At 46.7% G+C, this 27,572-nt stretch overlaps 1 protein-coding gene across 1 annotated transcript; it reads right to left on the bottom strand.

Annotated features, from left to right (window-relative positions):
* LOC122386757 lies at positions 1-26,366 on the bottom strand. Its single transcript, XM_043376304.1, has 10 exons — positions 26,238-26,366; positions 17,672-17,822; positions 17,120-17,260; positions 14,223-14,287; positions 12,471-12,590; positions 11,911-12,045; positions 8,703-8,817; positions 6,818-6,913; positions 3,084-3,209; positions 1-1,191 (listed from the first exon to the last, which is right to left on the bottom strand). Exons 3-10 carry the CDS (start codon positions 17,247-17,249, stop codon positions 1,103-1,105), a joined length of 876 nt encoding a protein of 291 aa, XP_043232239.1. The 5' UTR covers positions 17,250-17,260; positions 17,672-17,822; positions 26,238-26,366; the 3' UTR covers positions 1-1,102.
* Positions 26,367-27,572: the final 1,206 nt, after the last annotated feature.

Below are 27,572 nucleotides of genomic sequence, written 5' to 3'. Positions count from 1 at the left end.
TCAGATAAAGCTGTATATTTTGCGAACACCTTCAACGAAAGCAATGCCTCATAGGCTGCTTATAAATCCATGCAGGGATTTCACAATATTCACAATGCACTACGTCATATAATTAATTAACAAGCACGCATCATAATGGGTTTACCAACAACATGACGTTTTCGATGTGTGAAAACGTGAGGTGGCAGGATCCATAGAAAGTCGTATGTTAATCTCTTGGCTGGGCTCACAAGCACACTTATGCTTATTCTAGCTACATACCAACATTGAGATTTTAAGGTGAGATAAATCAACTCATTTCACCATTCTGCAGGCATTATATGACATTCACACACCATGAGACAACATGAATCATGCTATCTGTGACACACCCTATAGTTGTCGTCAGCAGGTATCTGACAAATGGCAGAACACTCGCACACGTGGATCGATGTACAAAATATTGTGTCACACAAGCCTCTTACATCAATATCGTTGGTACAGAGATCAAAATATAGCACATACGTTGTCTTATTACCAGCCAATTGCATTTTGTCAGTAAAACCATGGTAAAACCTTACTAACATGACGCATATTATTTTTTGCGTGGAGATATATGATTCAATTTGCCCATTCGCAGACGCTACAGCACATCGTCTCGCACTTTGCCACCTGAGATTCTACGTCATTTTTCTACCTTTCTCTACGGCATCTATACTATCATACCTATAGGTCAATCCGAGATTCATGTTGACGAGATTCGTGAACTTCTCTGACCTGTCTGAAGCAACATTGTGACTAGACAGCGTCAGTGCCGGGCGCCAGGGTTCCTCCCCCCCCCCCATTGCATTTTCACGTTCGATGCAGACTGTTCCGGTATGTTTCATTCATCGCGAGCGCGTCACTCAGGGAAATGCACAAATAAAGAAAACCTAATTAGCTGTTTCTACCCCACGATGGTCTTTTCCACTGGAATGATGCTGAGTTATCGCAGGTATTTAGCTCTCACGCATGCGAAATTATCCCTCGCTGCCCCATGTGCAATATCTTGTCAATATTCGTGGCGTCCTCTCTGCCGCACTCCTTTGGTCGTTTGTGTTGTCGTTTGCCCGACGTCTAGAATTTAAGTGTTAGGCCGCTTCATGTCCAGCTTCTCTGGACTTTTTTGGAAGCCACTGCTACTGACTTGAAGACTCAGTTTAGGCCTGACTTCTGTAATAAGAAAAGGCAGTGAGCAACATAGGTTTCATGCATATTCACTGGTACTCTTATGCAGTCAATATGCGCAAAGATTTACACTGGATGCATCACGGCATCCATAAACTCTTGATGTTACCAACATACCTAGCTAAAGCTGGGCTCAGTAGGTGAGCAATCTCGATTCCATTTATCACATATATATTTGCACCCCATCCCCTAGGGCAGTGGTCGGCAGGCCCTCCGGGGTCGTGCCCCCTTTTCGGGCGCCAGGCAGGGCCATTACCCCCACCCTACCAGACACCATTGCATACACAACCGAGCTCACTGAAATGTCATACCTTTCCGTGACTCTTTGGGTATTTCGGGTATTATTATGTAAAAACGTCGGATCACGACACAATTTTACCCTCGAGCCGATCATTTTTTTATCTGCCATAAAACATGTCAGACATTGACAGACATAACCCTGAGAAATAACTATTGACTTGTTAGGCAGTTGTTTCTTGAGATCATGGAAGGTCATAAAATTTCAATTCTAGAAGGTACAGCGGGTTCTGATCTACTACACAATTGTCATTGACCCTTTGAAAGTCTTAAGTCACCCAATGGCCAAGGAAGTTAACCGTCACCCGTATTGGTGTTTTGCCAGCCGCTAATGGGGGGAGAAATTCGTTGGACCCCTATTTGTCGTTCGGCCCCTGATCAAGCATGAGCTTCGCGGAAAAAACGAGCGTGTTGCCCCTGACGAGAGGAAGCTGATGATACGCGATTTTAAGGTCCTAGGTCATTGATTGACCTTCCAGGTTGGCTCAGTGACCCAAAAAGTCGGAAAATCGAGACCTGTCAGAACTTCGTAAAGTGAGGATGTTGTGGAGTTTGTCGGGGTACTGATCACGAATTTTATCTAAGTTTTGATCACATATGTCTTCGTGCATTTAGGCCAGTTCGGGTCAGGTCAGGTCAACCAAACGGCGTCCTGTCGGGTCTTTATAGTAGGCATCAACAACCACTGACAGCTTCGTAACATGTTACGAAGGCACCAAAATTACTTGGTATATGTTCAAATCAGGGCTGCGGAGTCGATGGATTTTCGGCGACTCCGACTCCGACTCCGACTCCGGCTTTCAAAAACCAGCTCCGACTCCGACTCCGACTCCGGGCAGAATTGTCGACTCCGACCGACTCCAACTCCCGACTCCGACTCCGCAGACCTAGCAGGGCTGCGGAGTCGACAGATTTTCGGTGACTCCGACTCCGACTCCGGCTCGGGTTTCTAAAATCGACTCCGACTTCGACTCCGACTCCGGTCACAACTGTCGACTCCGACCGACTCCGACTCCGACTCCGACTCCGACTCCGACTCCGCAGCCCTGGTTCAAATGGTTGCGAAATTCTAGCTACAATGTATAAAATTGATAAACCTGTACTGAAAATGTCATCGCGATCGGCCGCTTTTTGCGCGAGTTATTCGCGAAAAACCCGAGGAAAAGGGGGGTCCCCTATAAGTGCGAAGGTTAAAATTGGGTAGCAGCGTTTTCCTATCGTCACGGGTAGCACGTTCAATTTTCTACCGCAAAGCTCCAGTTCATATTTCAGAGGCCGAGAGGCTGGGGTCCGACCGGCCCCTCCCCGTTTACGTTAGCTGTTATGAAAACGCCAATAAAGGGGCGACGGTTAGCGTTCGATCTTTGAACCCTGAGAGTCTGAGACCAAACAGGCGTGATGTCTGTCCCATCAAGGGAGACATTAATTCTAAGATAAGGCTTTCTCAGAGGCCCCCATTACCCCCCGCCGAGGGGCTCCATTACCCCCAAAGGGGGCATGCCCCACCATTTGCCGACCCCTGCCCTAGGGCATGTTGACCTTGTCTGACCGCAGGTGTTGGCAGCGCCCCCTGCACTGACCGTGTGAGGTGACGCGCGGAGGCGCTCGGACCGGCGCTAGTGGTGTGTCCAGCCTGGACTCCGGGGCCGCCGCTGTCTCCTCCGGTACTGGCGGCTCCAGCAGGGGGCGGTCCGGTGGGGTTCGACCTGCACGACATGGGGGGTCAATGCTAGAGTGAATGGGATGAAAGCAAAAGGGGACAGGGAGCCAGGAGTACGGGAGAGCAGCTGGAAGTTCCGAGACAGAAATGGAGCATCTCATATTGCAAAGTGTCGATGCGGCAAAAATAAAAAAGCTGTCGCCGCACAAATGCATGTCGCATGCTGCCAAGCACAATGGCTTGGTTGTTCGGTCGGTTGGTCGGTGTGATAGTTTATCTTACAGCAGTAGTTTAGCGGTCTTTATCTTATAGCAGTAGTTTAGCGTCACACGACCATATTCATGTAACCTTGGTTTGCGCCGTTGTTCGCCGCCCTCGTGTGAGACGCTCCTCTCTCCAGTGGCGGATCCAGGGGAGGGCAAAATGGGCATTTGCCCTCCCCAAAGCTAATTCGTGTGGGCAAGACTATCTTTTTGCCCCTCCCAAAGATGAGAAAATCTAATACGGTGTCGATGCCTATCTGGACGAAAAGCAGAACTTTCCGTGACGGTCATTCTGAAGAAAGGAGCTGACCGCTCGCTAATGATGATGTGAATCGTTATGCTGGTAAAAGATGGGACTCCCTCAAAGGAAATAGCTCACTTTTAATATGGGGTTTGTTTTGACCTGGAATAGCAGTTCCGTAGCTTAAAGGTAGTGTGCCACCTTTGAAAGATTTCCCATTTTATTTTTCCTAGGATAAGAAGCTTCTGTTTTTACCTAATATCGCAAAAAAAAATCAAAAATGGGCCTGGAATAGTGCCTTTTTCGCCTAAAAGTTTTTCGGTTTTTAGATATGTATAACTGTAGTGGGCTCACCTGCAAACAGGCGTCGGGCAACAATCGCGAATGCGGCGCACTTGTGACAATAAGCGAAGGTCATTATAGTATTACGACCATACGACGTACGGGAATGAGTTATCAGCTGTCTAATCGTAGACAACACAATGTCGAGCCTTAAACTGTAAGCCCGTATTGGTATTGTTTCTTTTATTTGGCTGTCGAACATTATTTATGGTTTCAAATATGATTTTATGTATAATAACTGATATGAAAAAGCCGTCTTATAAGTTATGACCCCATTTCACCACACGCAAGTGGCAGAAATGACAATGATCAGCTGACGCATTTTTCTTGGCCGAAGTCAGAGCGCGCGGCCCGACGCACCACGCGTATTTGGAAATTCCGACCTCGACGAGCATCAGAAGCCACCTAACAGGCGTGTTCGAAACCGCAGGAGCTGATGATGAACGGGTTTATCGAAACTTGATTGGATGAGCATATCGGTAATAGCGATTTCAGTGTGTGCATTTATTGTTCATAGTGGTGTGAAATGTGGTTGGGGTACGACCGACAACCCGTCGGGGCGAATTTCGCACTGGGGTACTCAAAATTTGAAGAATTTAAGACGTTTCTATGAGTTTTGAAGGTATGGATAAGTTCTAAAAATCCGGTTCTCCTTATCTGGGCCATTAACTCCATACGGTCTAAGAAAGCTGGCACACTACCTTTAACCCTCGCCGGCACAGGGGGAGGGGGGTTGATGCAACCCCCCCCCTTCGCGAATAACTCGCGTAAAAAGCGGCCGATCGCGACGAAACTTTCAGTACCCTCGCATTGATCAATTTTACACCTACCCTGAAAATTTCATGACCCTGACCCAGATGACCTTTGACCTGTGACCTCTTTTCCGAGACCATGTTTGGCCGGAATCGCGATTCGGCGTATGTCGGCTCGCATTAGCCGCGCTTTTGCAAGCTTTTCGTGGTTTCAAACGTTCAAATATGTGATTTGATGTTGCTCCCATACATCGACACCTTTTTTTAAACCCCACATTTGTTCTCCCGTGAAGTTCAGACAAGTTGTTTAGAAACCTTCAAAAAAGGTACAGTCACTCGATTTTTCTCAAGTTTGTCTGTCTTGGCGGCGGATCAAGCAATGCCAGAGCAAACTTACGAACACACAAATTTGATCAGGATCGGACGATTGGACACTTCTAAAAAGAGATCTTTCGTGCTTCCCGGAAATTCACCGGAGAACAGATGTGGGGTTAAAAAAAGGTGTCGACATAAGGGTGGGTGTCAAGGTCACCTGAAGGTCAGGTCAGGTCATTGACCTTTGGTGACCTCTGGTGACCTCGGTTCACTTTTTCGAGTTTTACATGTTTCTAAGCTAGTTTTTGGAGCTGAATTCGAATTTAGCAACCATTTTAACATTTACGAAGCAGTTTTGGTGCCTTCGTAACATGTTACGAAGCTGTCAGAGGCGGTTGACACGTATTACGAATACCCGTCACAACCCCTACCGGTTGACCTGACCTGACCCGACCCGACCTGGTCTAAATGCTTAAAGACATCATCTCTGATCAAAACTAACACGATATTCGTGATCAGCACCCCGGAATACCACATAGCAGCCACACTTTACGACTTTCTAACAGGTCCCGATTTTCCCGGTTTTCGGGTCATTGACCTGACCTGGAAGGTCACCCGATGACCTAGGACCTTAAAATTGGGTATCATCGGCTTCCTCTCGTGACGGGCAACATGCTCGTTTTTTCCGCGAAGCTCTATAGCTCGATCAGGGGCCAAACGCGAGGGGGGTCGTACCAACCCCCCCCCCTTGTGCCGTCGAAGGACGCAAAATGGCCTGTGCCGGCGAGGGTTAAGCTGAGACAAGCACAAATAAGGAGCTTTTACGGCCCAACGATCACCCTAGGCAAAGATATTCCATTTATCGTCCCGAAAAGTGCCTTGCTGAGGATGTCTGCCTTGCAGGGGCCATTCTCTCTTTTGCACCCTTTTAAGACTGATGAATTTTTCTCATATTAAAGCATAGAAAATAATATCTTTTTATAAAAAGGTTTTATTTACTTTGCTGATCTTTTTTAGCATACAAAAATCATAAATCCATTGCAAAAAAAAACAATTTCGTGAAAGTGAACTATTCCCTTCAACTGAATGCATGCTGGTGTAGTGTGTCATTGTAAAGTCGCTTGGTCACCGGTACGGCGGTGGGTCGGTGTCGCCGTATAGGTCGGAAACTTTTGCCCTCCCCAAACGGATCGGCTGGATCCGCCCCTGCCTCTCTCTATTATCGATCTTGAACTGACTCAATGCACAGTTGTAGAATACAGCTTTCTGAAGTATAAAAAGCGTATCAAGCAAGTATTCAGCAAGAGCACGTCTACTGCAGTCGGTCAGTCGTGTTTTGGTGTTAAAATGTAGTGATTTACTTCGCCTTCGGCGATTACGTTTAGCATGCCGAGCGAAAGGAGCATGCCGTCGAGCGTTTAGCGGTAATCAGTCAACTGATGTTAGTCAGTGGACCGTTCAGTCGCCCAGTCTGTCAGTCAGTCAGTCAGTCAGTCAGTCATTCGCTCAGTCAATTGGTCGCTAGGTCGGTGGCCGGTGTTCCGTCTAGGATCTCATTGATTTACCTCGCCTAGGACTGAGTTGCCGGACGTTCAGCCGTCATTAGTCAGATCATATGTCAGTCAATGGGTCAGTCGGTCAGTCAGTCAGTCAGTCAGTCAGTCAGTCAGTCAGTCAGTCAGTCAGTCAGTCAGTCAGTCAGTCAGTCAGTCGCTAGGTCGGTCTGCGCTCAGTAACTTACCTCGCCTGGGACTGAGTTGTCGGACGTTCAGCGGCGCTCGCAGAGGACTGGTCCGAGGACTCAATCGGCCCGTGAACGTTTCATCGACGGCCGAGGCTGGGGAGAAAAACAAACCGTCCGTCACAAGATGACCGCTACTCGACAGTGTTTGCGGGTTAACCCTCGCCGGACCTATTGGTTTTCTACATACGCGCCGGCCGAGGGGGGGGGGGCGGGTACGACCCCCCCCCTCGCCGTTTCGCCCCTGGTGGAGCTAGCGCGTCGCGGAAAAAACGAGCGTGTGCGCCGTTACGAGACGCAGAGATTGGTACCCGATTTTAAGGTCCTAGGTCAACCGGTGACCTCTGAGGTCAGGTCAAGTGCCCCAAGGTACGGTTCAGTTTTTGGTGAATAACTTCGCAAAAAACGGCCGCAGAGCGCCGATTTTGGCAGCATCGTGTTCGTCTCGCTCAGGCGCGTCGAATGATATATTTTTTGTCCGGGTCAGGTCAACTTGGGGTGTTGACCTCAGGTCAAGGTCAGGTCAGCACCCCCAGGTCACGAAGTTGGTCGAAAGAGGTCATGTCGCATATCATTCGATTCGACAGGTCTTCCTGAGTCCATTGGTGGCTTTACCGACTCGCTAGCTCAATTTGATCAAGAGTTATTGACGAAAAACTAATATGACCTTGATGACGTCATAAATGACGTCACGCAAGGTCAACATTGCAAAAGTGACGCATCTAACCTTGCAAGGAGTGCATAAAATCACGATTCTGTGTGCTTGAGATAGTTGGAGATCGTTCCCGGCGCCAGAATAGCAGTTTTCATTTTTCCCCATTGACTTATAATGGTGAGGTCACGAAAATGACCTGACCTCATATGACCTTTAGGAAAAATCCGAGATATACAAGTTGTGGGACTCATAATGGATACTAGATCCTGCAAGTTTCATTTCCCTGTGACATCTCCTCTGGCAGTGAGGGCGTTGCGAATTTGCGACATCTGAAGACCGTGCAGAGGTTCACTTATGACGTCATAGGTCAGTGACCTGACCTGACCCAAAAATTCGGTTGGTGTCAAAAGATGCGGCTTGGATCAAAGGTCAGGTATGCCAAGTTTCAGCTCTCTATCGCCAGCGTGTTCGGAGCTATCGCGAAAAAACCCTATGGGGGGGGCGGCACCCGCCCCCCCCCCCCTCGGCCGGCGAGGGTTAATTCGTACCACCCGGATATCGTAGCCCGTAGGATATCCGGGTGGCGCATTTTCCGCGGAAGAGTTCAGTAAGTTTTCACAAGCCTTGCAGGAGTCAATCATCCGGTTCGTGCTTTATTTAACAGCAAATGATAAACATTTTCCCTATCTAAGTTATAAGAACGAAAGACAAAAGGCTGCAACGTGCTGGACGCTCAAAAATCTTATTTGAATTAAACGATTTAAAAACTAATGATGCTACATTTTGTTGCCCTTATATGACTGATGTACCAATATATTGTTATTGTAATAATGAAGCTTTCTGTTTCATAGCGAGTATCGCCTTGATTTCAGAAACCAAGTCCAGTTCGCATGACCAACGAAAGTTTCGGTCATGTATTGGTCTTGACCTAGTTACCGAGCTGACGCTTCGTGATACGTGCCAACAATGACAAGTCTGTGGCCCTTATTACATAAATTACAAAAGTAAATATATGAACAGCGGGTCTTGACACACTTTATATTAACTGGGGACGAGGTCCTCAAAAAGACAACGAAAACGTAGAACAAGTGACCTAGTAGACGGCAGAGGGTGTCAATTCTGTGTGCATGTCGTACTCAACTGACTCGAATTTATGGCATAATATTAGCCTCCAATAAACCGAGCACTTGCAATGTTAACCTTCCGTATGTACATATAGTTATACAATACCTTTTTGTAGCGGGATGCAGCGCTGAGTTTGCAGAATATCCTGCAGGCACTGGTCCATCACCTGGCCTCGCTCTTTGGCTGCCAGAGGACGCAGGTTTGATCTGGGAATGACCTCCTGAAATGGAAACGGTCGCGCACTCAAAGAGACGGCCGAGTTAAACTGCGCTGAAATTAGCTAACACGTGCTTCAGGTGTTTTTTATCAGGACCAAGGTGGTCTGAGGTGATCTGAGTACCCTGACTCCAAGTCCAGCCATGTTACTACTACAAGCATAAGCTCTTACCATGAGCGCCAACAGCATTTATCATCCAATTATGCATTCTGATGGCATGCATTGCATAACCGAAACTGACTTCATTAGCTGAGTGGTGGGAAGCATACGAGCATTTCCATCAGAGCCGGTCCATTTTGGTCTCCATCGCGGTGCCTGAGGAGCGCTGCGATGGCCCGGTTATAAAACACGCAACACGCCGTCTGAATGGAGTGAATTGACCCCAGGGGCCGTTTGGGGGTGTAAAGTGAGTATAAACACGCTACTTGTGATATCAATTTTCTGACCTTTCTGGCGCCTACTGTTAACGCCAGACCCCTTGAGACCCTAATTTTTCGCGATTATTTTTAAATGCGTGGAATAATTTCAACCATATTTAGGAAGTAGCTGTTTCAAGACCTGCCGAAACTTTTTCTTCAAATACATTTTGTTGTCACTTAAATATTTGTGGCACATGTCATTGACTCGTAATGTTAACTGTTTTTCCATCCTGGATAGAGGCTTTCATACGTCATATGACTTAGGCTCCGCCCACGACTGCGGCATTGACCCGTGCCCATCAGCGACCTCTGTACAAACGACACCCCTGCCATCTGTAAAGGACTATGAATTTCGCTGACGCTTCACGCTCTATGAATCAATTGCAGCAGACGGTCAAGTAAATGTTAGGTTCTTGTTGACTCTTGTATATAGGACCAAGAGGACCATCACTCCTCAACCTACTACTCACACGTGCTTCGAACAAACGTTAACGATTCCTAACAAATACGATTTTTGATGTAGGATATCTGTTTGAAATACGAGCGAGCCTTATGATGTGAAGCGAAGGCAATAACTTATTATTGCGTTGTTCGATGGTTGCATAGCGATGTACAAATCGGCAGCTACTTGGTAACATCCGACATCCCATTATCGCATTATCTGCAACGCCATAGGCTTTAAATACAGGTGAATATTTCCTAACCCTATGTCAGGTATATGCCATCTGCCCGTCATTTGCAGCTTATAAGAAATGAAGCAAATATCAGCGAACATATCAGCATTGTACAAGCAATGCGCATTGAGCATTTATGGTTCCTCAGTCATCATGTCGCTCTTTGGGCACTGTCAGCCAAGACGTTACGCACAACTCCGCCGGCTTTCGGCACCGCTCGACCGTCCCTGCTCCCCGCCACAGCGAGAGTGACCGCGCGCCGGCCCGAAACCGCCGCAGGCCAAGACCACAGAGGCGGGGCTTAGCGGTGACGTCATAACGTATCACAGGCTGACTGGTGATAGCCTCTACACACCGGGTGAAAATCTTGCTGGAAATTTAACATTACGAGTCAATGAGAAGTGCCTGAAATATTGAAATGGCGATAAAATATCTTAATTGTAAAAGTTTCGGCAGGTCTTGAAACGGCCATGTCCTGAGCTTGGTTGAAATTCTTCCACGCATTTAAAAATAATCGCGAAAAATTAGGGTCTCAAGGGGTCTGGCGTTAACAGTAGGGACCATTCGTCGAACATTATTAGAGACAATATTTCATCTCATCTATTGATTTTGCAGCTCTACATATTCACTTATATAGAGGCTAAGCTCATGTAATTTTGCTTTTGCATGAGTGTTTTGCTTTTGCAATGGTGAATGGGGTGCACGCGATAAATAATGAGTGTCTTAGTGAATATAATATAACGTTTATATACTATCTAATCCAATGAACACGCTACTCATTACATTTTAGAAGACACAGGGAGTGATAGGCTGGCGTGCCACGCCGTTGCAAGGCTCAGTAACATGCCATGTGGTTTGACCTTTGGGCTCATTCATTATTTTCCTTGTCCTCGTGCATTCCAGCCTCGCAAAAACACGGTGACAGCAGCCCGACACAGATGGCTCTTGGCACTGGTGATACCAAGCGCAATGCGCATGTAACTATGTACGGGTAGTGATACCGCTAGTACAAACATGACTTACAGCATCGCGCTGTCGAGAACGGAACGGTACCTATCTCTCTGCCAGTTACATCTTTTAGATTTCCGCCCTGTCTTCCTAAATGACCACAAAATTTGCAATCGGCATTCCTTCCGTAGCACAAAATAGATTCTTCAGTAGACAGTAAACGTTTCATTAATTGCCCATAATGACTTCCTCAGTGACCCTAATTAGCCTCTTAGATAAACTTTTGAAAACCTCTCCTGACATCTTCATTGACCTCACCGCCGCGCTGACCTCACCAGAGGGCAGTGACCACCCCGGTAATCTTCCTTGGACCTTCTCAGTGCCACTTCCCCCGTTACCTCACCATTGACCTCTCGGAGATTTCCCCAGTGATCTCCCTTGTACCCTCCCAAGAGGATATGACGGGGAAGAACAGAGCCTTCGAGCATCCAAGTCCGCGATAATACAGCGGGAGCTGACGTGAAAAGAATGTAGCGTGCCGCGGGGACAGAGATATACGCCGCTAGTCCAGCGGGTATATATCCGTGGGGAGGCTTGTTTAACGAAGTAGATAGGAGTTCTGTGCCTTGCGCATCTGTAAATGTGGGGCGGGAATAATTATGCTCGTTATGTTCCTTAGTGACATGCTGAATAAGCTTTGAATCTCTTATGACCTGCCGTTGGAGAAATGTGAAAACGATTGTCTCACATTATCATCACAATTTATCTTGAATGAGTTATGAAGCCATAAACGTCAAGCTCAAGCAGACAGCTCCTTCCTAGTCACAGATGATAATAAAGAAAAGTCTAACAATTAACAAATGTTTGCCCATATCCATTTTCATTTCCAACTTTTGCTGGCGTTGTGGTCCTATCGGAAATGTACGTTCTATTCGGGTCGACGTAGTTGTCGCAGGAATGACGTCCTATGTAGGGTCATTACGCAATAAACGACAGCACCAAGTGTCATGGCATGCAATGAATACTGCAATACATGCAATGCACACAATACATACAACGATACGTGCCGGCTCGTGTAGGTCGTCGAAGCTGAACTTTTGCGAGGACCGCGGCCAAGGGATCGGCGGAGGACTGCGCACCAGGTGTGAGTGGATCTCCGCCAGGGCCAGCTGCCGGCTGTTGCCGGACTCCTGTGGGTAAAAAACGGTCGTCAGTGAAAAAACGAGCTTTTTGTTCCATAACTAAAAACCCTACTCGTTTGATTTTTTTTCTATTGGAAAAGAAACCGAAGTGGTCGGGCATTTTTGCAAAAACTACCTGAGATCATTATGAGTGCAGAGATGTAATGGACTACCTAAGCCCTTATCCGTCATTCCCGGCTCTTATGGAAAAGGACAATCATTATTGGATTGGCTCATGGCTGTAAATTGTACCTAGAGGTCGGAATTTAGCTGTGAAGCATTGAATGGCGCCCAGCAGACGGTTATATGTACATATAAGAAATAAGTTCTGCTTTTAGCACCGCATTTTCATCACATACAGCCACAATATAACATCAACACACCACACCAGCACTTTGAAACTGCCCGCGGAGCCGCCACCAAGCGTCACTAACCGTCACTACGAGCCTGGCGTCATCGGTTTCGTCATCGGGGGCTACCAGGTCGTCGGCACTGCTCTGAAGCTGCTGCAGGAACGGGTTGTCCTGCCGCGACATCTGCAGCTTCTGCAGGTCCTGCAACAGAGGGACAGTGAGTGACGTCATTGAGTGTGACGTAAGAGGTGGGATTCGGTGAAGATAGGTTCGGTGGAGGGCAAGATTCATGAGAAACACGAGTGATATGATATTTCAGTTGTTATAAATTCCAGAGGATGGGCTGATATTTTGGTATTGCTCGGAATTTAGATGCGCGTAGGATTGACCATAGTCGTATTGTTGCATTGTTATATTCGCCCAAAAATTAAAAGAATATTCACTGATATACTTAGATAGATTTAAACTCACAATTAAAGTCCGGCTGATCGGGTGAATTCTTTGGAGAGGGGCCCTCACCAAGCGGGTCGGGTCTTATTACGTAGGTCCGTTAGAGCCCACACAGCGATGTTGGCCGCATGGGCCATCGCCTTATAGCATTCGATCAAGCCCGCATAACCGGGCACAACTCCCCGCTGACGGATATCATTTTACACGTAAATTGGATGGCACACCATTGGCCAGAGGCTAAAGGAAATTGGGTTTGGACTCACGGATGCCGGATCAGTCTTTCTCTGCGCAGTCATAAGGATGAGCACTGAGCACATTAACACAGTGTGTTGACGGCCAGTTGCGTAGTGACCAGTATAACCTACAACACGTTTTGTATATTCATAAGGACATGATGTGAAGTTTGTTAATGTAATAAGTGAATGAGGACTTCACTCTGCACAAGAAATCGTTCGGAAACCGAACGATTATTTTACAGTACGCACATTATTTCATAGAAATGTTGACCGTGCAATGTGAAGTTGATTGCGCCAGCGATTCATTAAAATGAAGCATTGATAAGATCGATTCAAGACCCATTAGAAATTAAGAATGTGAAATATCGATTGAACATCGAAGCACGTTCAACATCTGTGTCTATCATATCAAGTAAATTGTTCGTGAAATCTGACCATCTAGTTTCTGGAACACAGTCACAGGGTTTCTCATCATCAGGCGGCACATGAGGCACGTGACCGGCCTAGTGTCGTCAATGATCTTATCACCAGCGCACACAAGAAGCCCTATAGAGTGTCGCCGCACGTTCCGCGAAAACCCTGACAGACGGTCTGACCGTGAAAGATTCTGACACTGTGCGGGAACACCCATGACAACGGTGTGGTTGCTGTTGCCTTGTGCCGGGAGACTGTACTGTACTGTCTCTGATCAGCGTCGCTTTTCAGCTTAATTTATTTTGTTCAGCCAATCGTTTACAAAAGAGACATCAGACAGTAACGAAAAGATAATAAGAATAACAACGATGTCTCAGAAATTGAGTTTCAATGACAGTTCTATGGTTGACGAGCTGTGGTGTTTGATGTTATCCTGACGTAAAAAGATATCCCGATCAAAAGCAGGAACCAAGGAACTATATAGATATATGAAAAGGAATTCCATCTCTCATCATTTGTGAACTCTCTTTGTTTCTAACGCGACACGGATCACTGTTGAGAGCGGGCACTTACGACTCATACGAGTACATCTTAGAGCTTATTTGAAGCGTCCGACCTAAGCGTCCGGTTCTTGCGGAGACCACCCATCCACTAATTCAAGGTAAAAGCACAACTGCTTTAAACGCCAGGGAGTGAAAACCCTGTGATCTGCAGCGTTTGCAGCCCTACTTACCTCCTCCATGTTAGCCATCATGTGGAGTTCTGCACCATCTCGGTCGGCGGGAGGGGACAGCGGCGCTGGAACGAGCCAACAAAACACACGCTGTCAACACGGAGAGCGCACACCTTATCAAATATCTCACGCGTCTATCACGACGGGGAACGCTAGTTGTAAAAAAAGTAGCCATGGCAGCCTTACAACGCCAGTCACATTGTCCTTAGACAACGGAAATAAGCAACATAAGCATATTTTTGACAAAAGCCTTCTGGTTTCAGTATCTATGAATACGTATGAAGGCACCCAGCAGATATGTGTTGGACGGAGTTGACTGGTCTCGAAAGATAAGGAAAGAGGATGGAAATACAATGGAGAGGGGAGCTTCGCGTCCGACGAGTGGAGGGTGATGAGTCATCCTAATCTGAATCATCCAGTGGGGTGCTGGGCGGAAGACAAAGGCGTAAAAGAGAGCTGACTAGTGGAATCTAAAACACAAAGGCGCGTAAGATTATAATTACATGGGAGACATGAAAAATGTTTCAAAGTAAAACAGATACGGCGTGGTATTTGACGTTAAACTTCACTTCAATATGCGATTATATCATACTTCACGTCCTTGCCAAGGGCTTGCTAATACAAAATCAAAGCAAGTTTTGAGTAAATTTTTTTTGTATTGTTAATTATTCAAGAGCTAAAAAACAGCTGGGCTGACAAGAGTTATGTAAGGCTCAATTAGCACGGCGCTATGGAATGTTGTCAGCAGAAATTAACGTCCAAAGCCACAGGACCTCCAACCTGGTGTCTCACAACATTCAACACATGTGTCATCAGGCATGCAACGGTAAATCCTAGTGATTTGGTACAGTCGCATGGTTCTAGTTTCTTGTTTTATCTGGTAAGCGGTATTTGATTGCATTGATAAAATACTCATGAGAATATCGATAAACGCGGCATGCAAGGCTGCAATTTTACGAAATGACCGTTATCAAAGGTACTGTGCTATGCTTCATAGAAACTCCTACACTAAACATGAAAACAGCAAAAGTTTCAGGAGTGTGTTGCCATTTTATGAAATGGTGCATTCTGAACGCGTAATATATAATGCATGATTTTCATGTCTGGTTTTGTATGCCATTTTTTACGTTTATTAATAAACAAGATATTTTCAAAAGGAACTGACCGAAAAATATATCCAAGACTGAAAATAGATATATTCGTTCAGCATTGACAAAGAAAAACTGACCAAAGGTTAAGCCATACGTCTGTTTCATCAAAAATAATTAATATTTTACTCGATGTCTGCTTATAAAATCTGTGCAATAGGAGAGCAGGATTATTTGTTCTTTGTGGTAGGTTTCTCCTCCACTGAACACCCGACAGACAGTCCCCGGAACTGCAGGCGTGAGCTAAGTGCCAGATCGTTAGTTCGTCTAACGCCCACATGCCGCAGGTCTTCTACTAAATGCGACAAACAAGTTCCGTGGCGATCTTCTTAGCCAGAATCGATTGGATCAGAGCGCCCACGCTGGTCGAGGATGCTGAGTGCAGCTGTGTCCGGACGGAGAGTCCCGATCGACGAACCGTGCTGGCTATGTTTGGTAATGAGCTTCGATAACCAGAACAACGTGAGCATGAAAAACTGTTCAAATTTTGCGTAAATCTTTGGTAAGCTTGGAGAAGAGGTAACACCATCTGTGCTGTGCGATGGATGATAATAATTTGGCTGTGTCTAGGACGTAGCAGCTGCCCAGGCTTTTTTCGCGTCGTGCAATAAACCTACATGTGTGCTTAAAGACTATATTTCCATGCACGTGATGGCATGTCGTCGGACGTCGTTGGCGAAATTTTATGGATATCCTTCGCTATGCGAGAAATGTGCTTGCTGGTACTAATCTAACTATAGGTCTGGATAAACGTTGCATTGTGTAATATCCAGCGATATATTTGAACATGACCAAAATATGATGAGGTTACTGAGGTGTGATACAGCGGACATTTTTGTTATATATTTCTATACTACTTCGCGATATTTTTATTTTTTGATCAAGTAACATATAGCATTACTTTTTATCATATACCTACCTAATTACCTACCTACTTGCAGTTTTACACAGTTCAATTCCTGATCATGCCGCCCGGCTCCAATTTCTTTTCTAACGTCACATCCACAAAAGCCCGGGTCCGGCGGCCGAGAGATATGCGATAGTTGCGTCAGAATTATTGAAAAAATATCACTCTGTCGCATCCACATTAACTCAGACTACGGTCGGAGATATATGTGACAGATGTGCCAGTCTTGACAGTCTTCTGACCAAGCAAGAGATAGAGCCTGCCGGAATGGGATTAGGCTCCCTGATGGACGCCGCTACGATATCGTCAATAGCTTTTACGCTATGTAGAAGAATAGGAAAGTGTAGTGAATAATGACACAAACATCGCAACATAACTTATTCTCTAATTGAATAACTACATGCCCATAGGTCATATTTCCACACCACATTCGAACACCAGCCAATACTTCGGTAAATGCTTTTGAACGCTGTGATTGGAAATGCAATTATCAGATAAGCCAGATTTCTCTAATCTATAAAGAAGTCTGTGGCCAGCGCATTTGGGAAATTGCGAGGAATTTGCTGACATCCTTTACCTGTGATTCCGTATTAAAAGCGAAATGTTTTGTGTTTGTGTCGTGTTTGAATAATGACGCTTAATCGTGTGAGGTTTCAAAAGTGTTTGCATTGTGCACCATAAGACTTTTGCATGTTATTATTGCATTGTTCCTGATTTCACAAAACAGTATCATCTCATACATCTAATCCTGATATCACCCACCCCCTATCCCCGATCCCATGTGCGTTTCAAGCCGTGCTCACACTAGCTCACTGTTTCCAGCGGCACTCACACCTACTCACCGTCTCCGGCGGTGCGCACCATGTGAGCAGGGTCGTTCTCATCCCGCTTCCGCTTGAAGATGCTGGAGAAGAAGCCGTTCTTCCGCTTCACGGTGGGAGTGGCAGCCTGCTCGCCCATCCTGGTCGGCATCCCCGTCGGACCTGCGACCATTTCCACGTCAGGCGGGATCTGTGCAGGGTCCATCATCCCCCACATGACGCCTCAAACTGCTGCTGTTCATAGTCGGACCTCATCAGCTGGTGCATACAAGTGTTTCGTTAGACGTCGCTAAGGAAACTCGGTACATGCAGACAGACACACATACCGTATACGCATTCATGGTTTAAGTGTTTGCGAGGAGTAACCCATCCCAGAGGCTGGGGTGGGGGTGGGGGGATCCACGTGACTGCCGGTAACACACCTTATTATTTATCGCCACCGGGGCAACAAAGATCACCACACATTCCACACCCGTTCAACATGACACTAACAAAGGCCACGGGAAAACTGAGATACACTAACCGAATGGATAACTCCAGCGGCTTCCTCAGTGACTGAGAGGAGCCACTCACCTCTGGATGCTGCGGAAGAGCCGAGTCGGTCGGCGGCGACGGCGACGTTCCACCGATGATTGCCGACGCGGCCCGGCGGCGGCACGCCGGCGCCACCGCCGCCCCCCGACGAAAATCGATGTCCCGTCGCACACAGGGCCGATCGCCAGGTCTAGCACGACATGGGTAAAAAAATCGAACTTTGTGGATGTGCAATGAAACCTATACCAATTTGTTCAAAAATGATCATACTACATTACTGTGGTCTTTGTTTTCCAACACAATGGCTATTTCATGGCGAAAACTCAGCTTAAACACGAACTTCGGAATCGTTTGGACCGAACTCGTCCCCCGCACTCTTCGACAACGTATCTTTGATCCACAAAAACAATCACAATTTGAGGAGGAATTCCACATTTATATACATCAAACGATAGCTCCGGGTCTGCAGAACACACCTAACCACATGAAAATGGCGAACTCTTACTTGGTTATGATGTATTGGCACCGCAAAGATTTAAAGACGAAAATATAATTTCACATAATTGATGTCACACACAAATAGACTTTTAAAAAAAGTACCGCAGAGTACCGCTTCGAAAATCTCACTACATGTCAATGATTCATTGCACTACAAGATCCGACAGTCATTTTTTGCGACTTTTTGCGACTTTGGATGTAGCAGCCAAACATCAACCCGCGCCGGACCGGTGCTCGGCGTCAAACGCGCCGGGCCGGGAGGTGTTGATTGAACACTCCCCTTCTAACTCGGCTCTTGGGCCACATAGCGACACGTAGTAAGTGGCATTCGAAAGAGCGCCCGAAATTCCAGATGGAGTAATTAGTCATTTCTAGGTCAGGTCAAAGGTCACGTCACCAGAGGTCATCAAAGGTAGAATGTTGCATTTATCAACATTTATCGAAAACCGGCTCTTACATCGGGGACCAATAGAGCTACATCGTTGCGGAAAAGTGCATTCAATTGCTCTTTTAGCGGTCTTTCTGAAATAAGCCCTCAGATTTGGCTTAACCCTCGCCCCTAGTGGTGTTTTTCCAGCCGCGAACGTATAGAAGGGGGACCCCCCCCCCCCCGCCGTTTCGCCCCTGATCGAGCTAGAGCTTCGCGGAAAAGACGAGCGTGTTGCCCGTGACAAGAGGAAGCTGATGATACCCAATTGTAAGGTCCTAGGTCATCGATTGACCTTCCAGGTCAGGTCAATGACCCAAAAGTCGGGAAAATCGGGACCTGGTAGAACGTCGTAAAGGGTGGCTGCTATGGGTTTTATGGGTGCTGATCACGAATATAATATTATTTACGGTCATAGATGATGTCTTCATACATTTAGGCCAGGTCGGGTCAGGTCAGGTCAGGTCAACTAGTAAGGGTTTTGCCGGGTATTTGCAGTAGGTGGCAACCGCCTCTGACAGCTTTGTCACATGTTACGAAGGCACCAAAGCTACATAGTAAATGTTCAAATGGTTGCTAGATTCGAATTCAGCTCCAAAAACTAGCCTAGAAACATGTAAAACTCGAAAAAGTGAACCAAGGTCATCAAAGGTCAATGACCTTACCTGACCTTCTGGTGACCTTGACACCCATTCTAATGCATGGGAGCAACATAATATCCCATGTTTGAACGCTTTAAACCAAGAAAAGACTGCAAACCCGCGGCTAATGCGAGCCGACATACGCTGAATCGCGATTCCGGCCAAACATGGTCTCGAAAGAAGGTCACAGGTCAAAGATCATGAAGGTCAGGGTCATGAAATTTTCAGCTTAGCTGTGAATGTAGTTATCGCGAGGGTACTGAAAGTTTCGTTGCGATCGGCCGCTTTTTACGTGAATTACTCGCGAAAAACCAAGGGTTCCGTTCGAAGATTCAGGCCCTGTCGCGCTAGCATGGCATATCGGCCCACTGTGCGTCGTTTGGAGCGGACGCCGACGGTCGATGGCTGGCACTGGACCATCAGACTGGACCGGGCCAGGCGGGGGCCCGGGACCGGGTCCGGATTGGGCACCGGGGGCAGAAGACACACACTGAACAGAGCACATATCACGCAACACATCACTTTGGAGGATTAGAGACAGACTCAGGGAAGACTAAAAGTCCTAGGAAAGCAGAGGAAAGAAAAGGTTAACAGACTGTATATAGCAAATGTGTCAGAGCTACTCGTATGTAGATCGGGACCGGGCTTATGTAAGGATTACAACAATGGATATACGGCGTAAGGGAATGAAGCGTGGTAGATGCAGAGTGGGCAAATCATATCTGAGTTATCAGGTTATATGAAACGGTCTGCCCTTTGATCGGAGACAGATCGGATACTGGGCACTTGGAACAAGCGTCTAAATGGATTGAGACATACCTTCGCCCCTGTCGGTCCTAAAAAACTGCCGATACCCAGCCCACAAAGAAACGCTGACCTTCACAATCATCAATTCAAGCTGACCAAAAGCGTCGGGATGTTGACAGGAACACATATACTCGTACATAGATTCAGCAAGGCAGAGCATATCGGAAATTGTTAGGGTAACAAAATTGGAATTCAATAAAGCCAAGGTGTGGCAAAAAAAAAAACATTATGCAAATTGCAAGGTGGCATCTGCGATTGAACCATGTATAATGTCAATATTACGGATCACATAATCCGTGTCGATACTTTGTTACCTTGTTGAAGATGTTTACTATGTTGAAAGTGGGCACCAACCCGTTATTTCAACGTCTCTTTTTTCGTTTTTTTTTTATTACTTCTCTCCCTCTCTCGTCCGAAGTCGTCTCACCCACGGTTGTGGCGGATTAGGAGCGCAACCGAAAAATGGGTGAGTACGGCCAATAACAGCCAAACTGAATGGGTCGCAGCACGGGACACAGTAGCGACAGAGAGGAAACACTTACAGAATAATTGCGATATTATTGTGATGATAATCTATGGAAGAGCTGAGAAATGTTTTTGGTAACGTTTGTCCAGTGAAATGTGAGACCTTCGTCAATCTAACTTTCGTGCATGTTGAGACGAAGTGCACCGACCAGCACTTTTCTGACGGTCGACCGGAACGCCCAGGCAGTCACGCACCCGTTTAGTTTACGTTGGCGCCACTAGATGGCTCTGTGCGTCTACGCCTGAAGGTATGCTGTGCCGCACTACTCAGTGTCGGAATTCGCAAAGACGGCATCAAATGCCGTTTGATGCAAGACGTGTGATATATGAAATTTGCGAAAGAGAGGATGGTTTTCAATGAAGGCTGGCAATATCTATGAAGTGCACATTGATAACATTTAGCTGATAAAGCGTCGCATTTGTTGGGAGGCTGGATCGTTTCAAACGTAGTAGACAGCCATGATGGAGATCTTTATAACAGCTTATTCAATGTCCCTTTGTATGCGAATGCATAATTGATCGACTTATCTCGCCTATGCAAGCACTTTGCATTATGTATTATACAGCATACGAGGTAGGTAACCTAAGCAGTAGCAGCGTGAGGACACAATCTTCCGTCCGTCGGGTGCGTGCTGTGCTGGAGATGGATGTACGACAATGACGATGACAATGACAATGTTCGTATGACGATAACGAACTTCTAATGTCTGCAGCTTATTCCAAGGAATAGTGGCAGCATAGCTCAACAGGTGTACCTATAATGGTAAGCTTATAAGTTAATAACACAGCACATGATGTGACTTGCTTTTGAACCAAACCGCTAAATCAACCCTGAACCAAATCTTTGAACTGTTTGGCACCTGTTTGGTTTAGGGCCTTCACCCGAGTAGAGTAGCGTTAGCACCTAATGCAATAAAGCGTTGCATTAATTAAGTAGGTATAGGCATTCGTTCGAGACAAATGTCATTATATTTCGCGGTGATTGGTCGTCACAGACAACTTCCGCCAAAAGTGATGAATTTATTGCAAATGGGCTCTGTAAGCTTATGTAAGACTTAATTGGAGCCAAACACGTTGAACATTGAATGGTAGCATTCCATGCTGGTAATATTCCATGGGCATACCTAAGGAGGTCTGTAAATGATATATCTTTTTTTTATTAAATTCGTTCATCTTTCTTAGCAAAAAATCCCTGCAGAAGATGCAAGTTAACCCTCGCCAGCCGAGGGGGGCGAGTACTGCCCCCCAAAGCTTTCTTTCGCGATAGCTCCGAACACGCTGGCGATAGAGAGCTGAAACTAGGCATACCTGACCTTTGATTCAAGCCGGATCTTTTGACGCCATTCGTATTTTCGGGTCAGGTCAGTCATAAGTGAACCTCTGCACGGTCTTCAGATGTTGCAACTTCGCAACGCCCTCACTGCCAGAGGAGCTTTCACAAGGAAATGAAACTTGCAGGATCTAGTATCCATTACGATTCCCACAACGTGTATATCTCGGATTTTTCCTAAAGGTCATATGAGGTCAAGTCATTTTCGTGACCTCACCATTGTAAGTCAATAGAGAAAGTGAAAGCTGCTATTCTGGCGCCGGGAACGATCTCCAACTATCTCAAGCTCACAGAATCGTAATTCAATGCACTCCTTGCAAGGTTAGATGCGTCACTTTTGCAATGCTGACCCTGTGTGACGTCATTTATGACGTCATTAGGTTCATATTAGTTTTTCGTCAATAACTCTTGATCAAATTGAGCTAGCGAGTCGGGAAAACCACCAATGGACTCAGGAAGACCTGCCGAATCGAATGATATGCGACATGACCTCCTTCGACCAACGTGACCTGGGGGCGCTGACCTGACCGTGACCTGAGGTCAACACCCTAAGTTGACCTCACCCAAACAAAAAGTATGTCATTCGACGCGCCTGAACAAGGCGAACACGTTGCTGCCAAAATCGCGGCTCTGCGGCCGTTTTTTGCGAAGTTACTCACCAAAACGGAACTGTATCTTAGGGCACTTGACCTGACCTCAGAGGTCACCGGTTGACCTAGGACCTTAAAATCGGGTACCAATCTCTGCGTCTCGTTGCGGTGCACACGCTCATTTTTTTCCGCGACGCGCTAGCTCCACTAGAGGCGAAACGGCGAGGGGGGTCATACCCGCCCCCCCCCCCCTCCTCGGCCGGCGCGTATGTAGAAAACCAATAGGTCCGGCGAGGGTTTTCAATATATAAACAGCTACCTGGGCGGTAGCTGCTGCTCTGCGTGCAGATCACTATGCTGCCGCTGGGTGAACACTGCAGTGGCGAGCCCGAACGGGCAGCGACAGGGGCGCCACCTCGCTAAGGTCCATACAGGCCGGCAGCGTCATCTGCCCAACGCTCTCTGAGCAGTGGCCTGCAACGCGCAAGCGAGTTGCGATGTGCTCAATCGTTACCGGCAGTGGGCATCGAATCGGATAAATGAAATGATCAAGACAAATAATGACCCCGTGTCCCATAAAGCAATTGCCAGATGTTGCCAGCCCTACAGATAAATTGTTGGCCTCCTCTTGCTATCTCCGAAACTATTTGAGTTATTTCACTGACGACATTTTTTTTTATAAATTTAGTTCGAACCTTTTGAATGGAAGAATTCACAAGGACAGAGCCCCCGCTAAGCGATTCTTGCTGTGTTGACCTTGCCCTCTACCCTCCGATCGTGCAATTCCGGCTCTATGGCAGAATCTAGAGTCCAAAGTTTAATGTGCGCACATAGCCGCGCACGGCCGGTCCCCTCACTGACTTCGCCTAGCTACGGCCTGCCACCAACCGCAACCATATACCTATCAGGAGGCTCATAAACGTCAATCGCCCGTCGCGCTTCGAACCCGGACTGTTGTAACCGGGAACGCGTGCTTTCACTACGCGGACTCCAACGCTTTACCAACTGAGCCCCGGCAACAATTGGCAATTGCAATTTGCAGTCTTCTGAACACTGGCGGATCCAGCCATTTTCAAAGGGATGGGCCAAAGCCGGCCACTTTTTGGGCACTTTATTATGGTTACTGGGATGTAGGCATCAATTATCCCAAAAAAAATCTTTGGCATAAGCTTAGTCCATGCTAGGACAAATGTCTGATCGAAACATTCCACATAGGTACATTCATTCGACATTCAAAATTCAAACGAGCTCAAAAGATCAAAGTTCCTTTGTCAGACTAAAGGTCAGGTAGGCATCCGAAGGTTATCGATGACAGATTTATTCCGCTGTAGGTGAACTTAGACTAACTGGGATTGGAAATATTTTTTTTTTTACTTATCCTGCTTGCAATGCTGCCATCTTTTAGGAATTGCGGGTCATGATGGGATTTTAGAGGGATTAATTCTCTTTGGAAGGGGCCCACTCACGTTATGGCCACCCCCAGTCATGACTTTGGCCCGGTTGCCCCCTCCCCCTTGGATCTGACAATGCTTCTGAAACCTTTACCAAGCGACCCAGCTTCAATGACCTAAATGTGTAAAAGGACTTCACACTTCACAGGTCAGTTTAAAGCGACTTTTAGATATCACGAATGCTTCAGACATGATGATGCTGAAATGCATACTTTCATAATTCATAATTTTCTATCGATAGTATATTCTTGTCTTTTTCAATGCATTGCTGTCTTACATGGACCAGGAAGGTCACACATATCAGGCTACAAAGGTGATATTGATGCAAAACTTTATATAGGTCATGTGACACATAATTTAGTGCCAATTTCACACTTCAACTTCAATGACGAGGCTCTCCCGAGAGATGAAGAGGCTTGACCAATAGGGACAGTGTATGTATATGGAGCTACAACAAATCGTTTCAATCGCATAAATCGTAAATTGCATCAATGTATCGCAGTAATCGAAAGAGATTTAGAAATATTATACACAAACAATTATTTTCAATGATAATGCTAAAACAGTAACGTTGGCTAAGCTTGGAAGAATATGTAAATGTTTCGGTCCATCTTTCAAAGGGATAACAGGCTAAAGATGAAATAATATGTTAATCAACGCAACGTTCATATTATTTGGTAACTTTCACAATCGACAATGCAGAGTCGATTAATTTTGCGAAAAAGCATGATCAAAGCGCCGTATTGCTGAAACCCAAGCTTGCCAAAAAACGAGTTAAAAAGGCTGCTTCCTGACCGGCTAAACTGTGGATAACAATTCCAGAGTGATGAGATGTAATCGTCTTTTTATTTCCATCGAAATGCGGAGCCGCAAACAAATGGGAATCCTGCACACACGTGAGCCGCCACTCATTTATGGACTGAACAGAATGCAGCTGAATATACAGCTAATGACTGAACCATGTTTAATCACGCACATTACAATTACCCTGCTATCTGTCGCCGATCGACGCGCTCTCCATAGACGGTCACGTGTCACGGGTCGGCGCCGACCGTCGGTGGGGAGGGGAGGGGTCGACGGCACGCGTCGGCCCCGTCGCGGCGGCTCGTAATCCGGCGGTGGGGTCAGGTTTCGGCGGGCTCGGGCCGGGCCGGCAGGCCCCATCCGGTTCAAACACCGCCGCCGGCCGCCGTGTTGATTACCGAGGGCTGACATAATCAGCGAACGGGAACGGAGCGGAACGGCGCATCGGTGTGGCGGCGGTCCCGCGGCAGAGGTGTGCTCGCGAGCGATGAGGCATTGGTAATGAACGGGCTGAATTATTTGTTTAATGTCAATGTTTTGTGCTGCATCGTGTGAGACGATGAACAGTAAGAGCTTTAATTACAAATGATACATCATGGATGAATAATTTGTTGATGGAGTCTTCAACTGCGTGTTTTTCAGTGTCAATCCACTTAGAAATGTTCGGTGAGAGCCAAGGCATTGAAAGGAGCGAGTCATTTCTTCGTGTTTGCAACAGAAGTTGCCCTATGGCAAGCTGTGGCCGAGCGCTTTCAGTGTTTTTTTTTCTTCTTCTTAGATTTCGATTCCTCTTATAGCAACTCTTCTCAAATTCTAGACCAAGACATCTTATGGGCGACGAGTGAATAAAAGTAATAGTGATAAGTGAGCCCTGCACGTGCATACGTGCAACTTTCAGTGTAATCAACCCTGCTATTCCTGAGATGTAAAAGCGGCTCCTGGACCTGGGTACGGTTAAATATTTCCCTGAAACATGATTTTTTATGCTGAGTAGTTTGCAAAAGTACTATGATAGCCAGAAAAGGAAAAGTGATTAGTTTTCTGATGGCAACAGAATGCATTAAATAACCTTCTGAGCTCTTGAAGTGCGTCTTTAGAAAATATACGAAGAAAGTGAAAGGAATGAATCAGAAATCAAAATAAAAAAGAATAACTTAATCCAGCTATAATATTGAAACGAGACGAAAAGAATCTACTTTCCAGCCAACCTAATCATCTCTCAGTGGAAACGCCGCGCTAAATTACAGCGTATGCGATTATTCGGTACTTAGGCAGCAGCTATGCAAACGGATCGCTTTCACATGACACCGCGACAGACACGAGCACCGACACCACCCGAACAAAGCTGCTCTTTTCACGGTGGTGTCTATTTAACATTCCTATTCTGATCGACCCTCTGTGCCCTCCCTCCCCAGCATATACCCAGCGTCTGTTGATCAGCGACCTGCGATCCGCGCCGGGGCGGCAGCCGGGCGGCGCGGCGGCCCGCTCGCGGCCGGGAACCGCCGCCGATCGGTCGGGGATTATCTCACCTGCAGGAGCGTCCCGTCCGGCGTCCGGCGCGGGCCGCGGGCCGCTCCAGTTTCCCGTGTCCGGTGGCCGCGTGTCGGCCTGGCGCTGGTCACCTGGCGCACTGCGGGTTCGGTTTCACCGCCGGACGGCTGAAAAAAGCGGCGTCCTGTCGGCGAGGATGGCGCCGATAGCGTCCGCTCAATGAGGATCAAATGGGCGGCCTAAAGCCACCTGGGCGGGTTAAACAGTGAGATTATCAGCCAGGAAACTGGTGGAAGTGGTGGGTTATGTTTCGGGGTGGAAGTCGGGTGGAGTCAGGAGCCTTTGCGTTGATTTCATTATTTTGTAGCAAAAAAATACTTATGATATGCAGTTCTATTGAGGAACAATGCTAGGATATAGCAAAAGGTCATGAAATGGTCATGGAATAGAAATGCAACATGATAGAATGGAGGGAGAAAATAACATCAAAGCCTGACGCGTTTCCAGAATCTAAGTCAACTGATCTTTGTCAGGGCCCTTGAGGCTGCGATGAAAAGAGTCAACTCATGACACAGGGACAATTTCATTTTATAAAATTTAGTCCGCATGATTGAATGGATGGTTACCGGACCGGCTGGCCGGTAAGCGGTGCATGTCACGTGGCTTTAACGACCCACCACCCGACCAAATCGCACACGCCCAGTTCACGAAATTTGGAACCGTCCAAACATGGCAGTTTGGTACACATGTTAGCCATCACCCCTTCCGACTTTAATTTTGCAAGGCAGGATTCTGAGCCAATACCGTATATCGTAGATGAGACGGCCTCACTTGACGGTCACAGGCCTTTTCGGAGACACTTCTGCTTCCAAACACGGCAAGGCATGAACGTTATCTTTTTTGCCGTTTTCAACCAAGCTACATAAGTCACATACTTTTTTGTCACCTTCCGCAGCATTTTGTGCAGCATTAACCTTTAGATGTTATCGAGAAAAAAGCCCCTACCCCTTTTCAGCACAAGATAGAACTGCCACGCCATAAAAGATGCGTTGAGACAAATATTTGTCCAGCACCATTGTGCCAGCTTCGCTTAGAATAATGGAGGAAGGCAAAAAAGGAAGGCAAAGAGGACGGCAAAATTAGTAAGAGAAAGTGCTCATTATCCCATTCACGGCAAGAGACGTGAATGGGAACACCTTCTTTGTGGAGTGGCTATAGTCATGGATTTAGGATTACCTACGCATGTAAATTTAGGTAACTACAAACGAATTTATAGCCACTCCTAAAGTCGATAACAACCACGATGTGCTGCAGCGACAAATGTAAAACGGAGCCAATAGGCATATCGAGGCGCATTCAACTAATATAATCGA

This window comes from Amphibalanus amphitrite, unplaced genomic scaffold, assembly GCF_019059575.1.
Source record: "Amphibalanus amphitrite isolate SeventyFive unplaced genomic scaffold, NRLGWU_Aamphi_draft 000261F_arrow, whole genome shotgun sequence".
Classification (NCBI taxonomy): domain Eukaryota; kingdom Metazoa; phylum Arthropoda; class Thecostraca; order Balanomorpha; family Balanidae; genus Amphibalanus; species Amphibalanus amphitrite.
This window is presented reverse-complemented; position numbering and strand designations above follow the sequence as displayed.

Coding starts and splice junctions, on each gene's coding strand:
- LOC122386757 (XM_043376304.1), bottom strand. CDS start 17,249: ATGCCGACCAGGATGGGCGAGCAGGCTGCCACTCCCACCGTGAAGCGG. Junction 14,288..17,119: donor GGTGCGCACCGCCGGAGACG/GTGAGTAGGTGT, acceptor GGCTCGTTCCAG/CGCCGCTGTCCCCTCCCGCC. Junction 3,210..6,817: donor ACAACTCAGTCCCAGGCGAG/GTAAGTTACTGA, acceptor CATGTCGTGCAG/GTCGAACCCCACCGGACCGC.